General features: G+C 37.0%; 1 protein-coding gene across 1 annotated transcript; it reads right to left on the bottom strand.

The window, feature by feature from the left end:
• Positions 1-493: 493 nt before the first annotated feature.
• Positions 494-784, bottom strand: LOTGIDRAFT_68351 (hypothetical protein; the record flags this gene model as incomplete). Its single annotated transcript, XM_009064759.1, has 1 exon — positions 494-784. A coding segment is annotated over one exon (291 nt), but the record flags the coding sequence as incomplete, so codon positions are not given.
• Between the last annotated feature and the right edge of the window lie 1218 nt (positions 785-2002).

Raw genomic sequence — 2002 nt, 5'->3', positions numbered from 1 at the left:
GTTTCTTGAGGTTGTGGTTTCTGTTGTTTCAACAGTGATCTCTGATGGCTGCTGCTCGATAGAGATTTCCTCACGGAAAGTTTCTGTATCTTCAATTGTCGTTTCGACACCTGCAATGTACAAATAAAATTTTCTCATTTTCCATCATTAAATTATTTTGTAAAAGTTAATTTTTTTCAGACTTATTTATAGGATAAATCTTTTTTTACAATTTTGGAAATCTCTCCTTTTTGATCATTGCATTAAGGAATCGTGAGATTATCCTGCTGATGAATAGTATGTCCAAAACGCTTTCTACTTCATAAGATGATTGCATGTTATTTACAGAATATATAGATATATATTGACACCTTCAAAAGAGGTCTGGGTACACAAACAATGTTATTAACATATAAGATATACTTTGATTATTAACAATAATTATTATTTGAAAGTTCATTCTGATTATCAACAACAATGTGCCAAGCAACTATAAATGATCATGCTTACCGATGACTGTGATGTAGGCAACACAGGAGCAGCTTCCAACCTTATTTACAGCCTCCACTCTGTATTCACCCTCATCTTCAGGGAGAACTTTATTGATAATCAGAGTAGACTTGTATTGTTCAGTGATCAGCTCTATATCATCCTCAGCAATGATCTCTTCATCTTCAAAATGCCAGGTAATTTCTGGAGCTGGTATACCAGTGACTTCAACTTCTAGTTTCAGAACAGAGGACTCATTGACTGTCATGTCTTTCAAGAGGATTACAAAATTTGGAGCTTCCTCTTGCACTTCTTCCTTCTTTTCAATTGGTTCCTCCACTGGTGAAGGTGCCTTTGTCTGGAAGGTAAGTTCAGATACAGCTGTTTCTGGTTTGTCATCTCCTCTAACCTCTTGGAAGACTTTTTCGACAAATTCAGTTGCAAAAGATTCAATTTCAGTAATATCTGGAGTAGCTTCAGGAGCAACAACTTGTTCCTGGATATCCTGATCCTTTGGTTCTTCTTCAGTGATCTCAATTTTGAATTCCTCAGGCTGTTGTTCTTCAGGTTTGCCGATCTCAATCTTGATTTCAGAAACACTAGTTTCTTCCTTTGGTTGTTCAGGAACAACTTCAGTTTCAGAAACCAGAACAACTTCTTCTGATACCTCAGTTTTGAATTCTTCTGGTTGTTTGGCTTCTGGTTGGTCCATTTCAACTTTAATCTCGGAAACTGTAGTTTCTTCTTTTGGTTCTTCTTGAATGACTTCAGGCTCAGTTGGAGCAACAGTTTCTTCAGAAATCTCAATTTTGAATTCCTCAGGTTGTTGTTCAGCAGGTTTGCCGATCTCTATCTTGATTTCAGAAACACTAGATTCTTCCTTTGGTTGTTCAGGAACAACTTCAGTTTCAGAAACCAGAACAACTTCTTCTGATACTTCAGTTTTGAACTCCTCTGGTTGTTTGGCTTCTGGTTGGTCCATTTCTACTTTAATTTCAGATACTGTGGTTTCTTCTTTTGGTTCTTCTTGAATGACTTCAGGCTCAGTTGGAGCAACAGTTTCTTCAGAAATCTCAATTTTGAATTCCTCAGGTTGTTGTTCCGCAGGTTTGCCGATCTCTATCTTGATTTCAGAAACACTAGATTCTTCCTTTGGTTGTTCAGGAACCACTTCAGTTTCAGAAATAAGAACAACTTCTTCTGATACCTCAGTTTTGAATTCCTCAGGCTGTTTGGCTTCTGGTTGGTCCATTTCTACTTTAATTTCAGATACTGTGGTTTCTTCTTTTGGTTCTTCTTGAATGACTTCAGGCTCAGTTGGAGCAACAATTTCTTCAGAAATCTCAATTTTGAATTCCTCAGGTTGTTGTTCCGCAGGTTTGCCGATCTCTATCTTGATTTCAGAAACACTAGTTTCTTCCTTTGGTTGTTCAGGAACAACTTCAGTTTCAGAAATCAGAACAACTTCTTCTGATACTTCAGTTTTGAATTCTTCTGGTTGTTTGGACTCTGGTTGGTCCATTTCTACTTTAAT

Source organism: Lottia gigantea (assembly GCF_000327385.1).
Source record: "Lottia gigantea unplaced genomic scaffold LOTGIsca_65, whole genome shotgun sequence".
NCBI classification, from domain to species: domain Eukaryota; kingdom Metazoa; phylum Mollusca; class Gastropoda; family Lottiidae; genus Lottia; species Lottia gigantea.
This window is presented reverse-complemented; position numbering and strand designations above follow the sequence as displayed.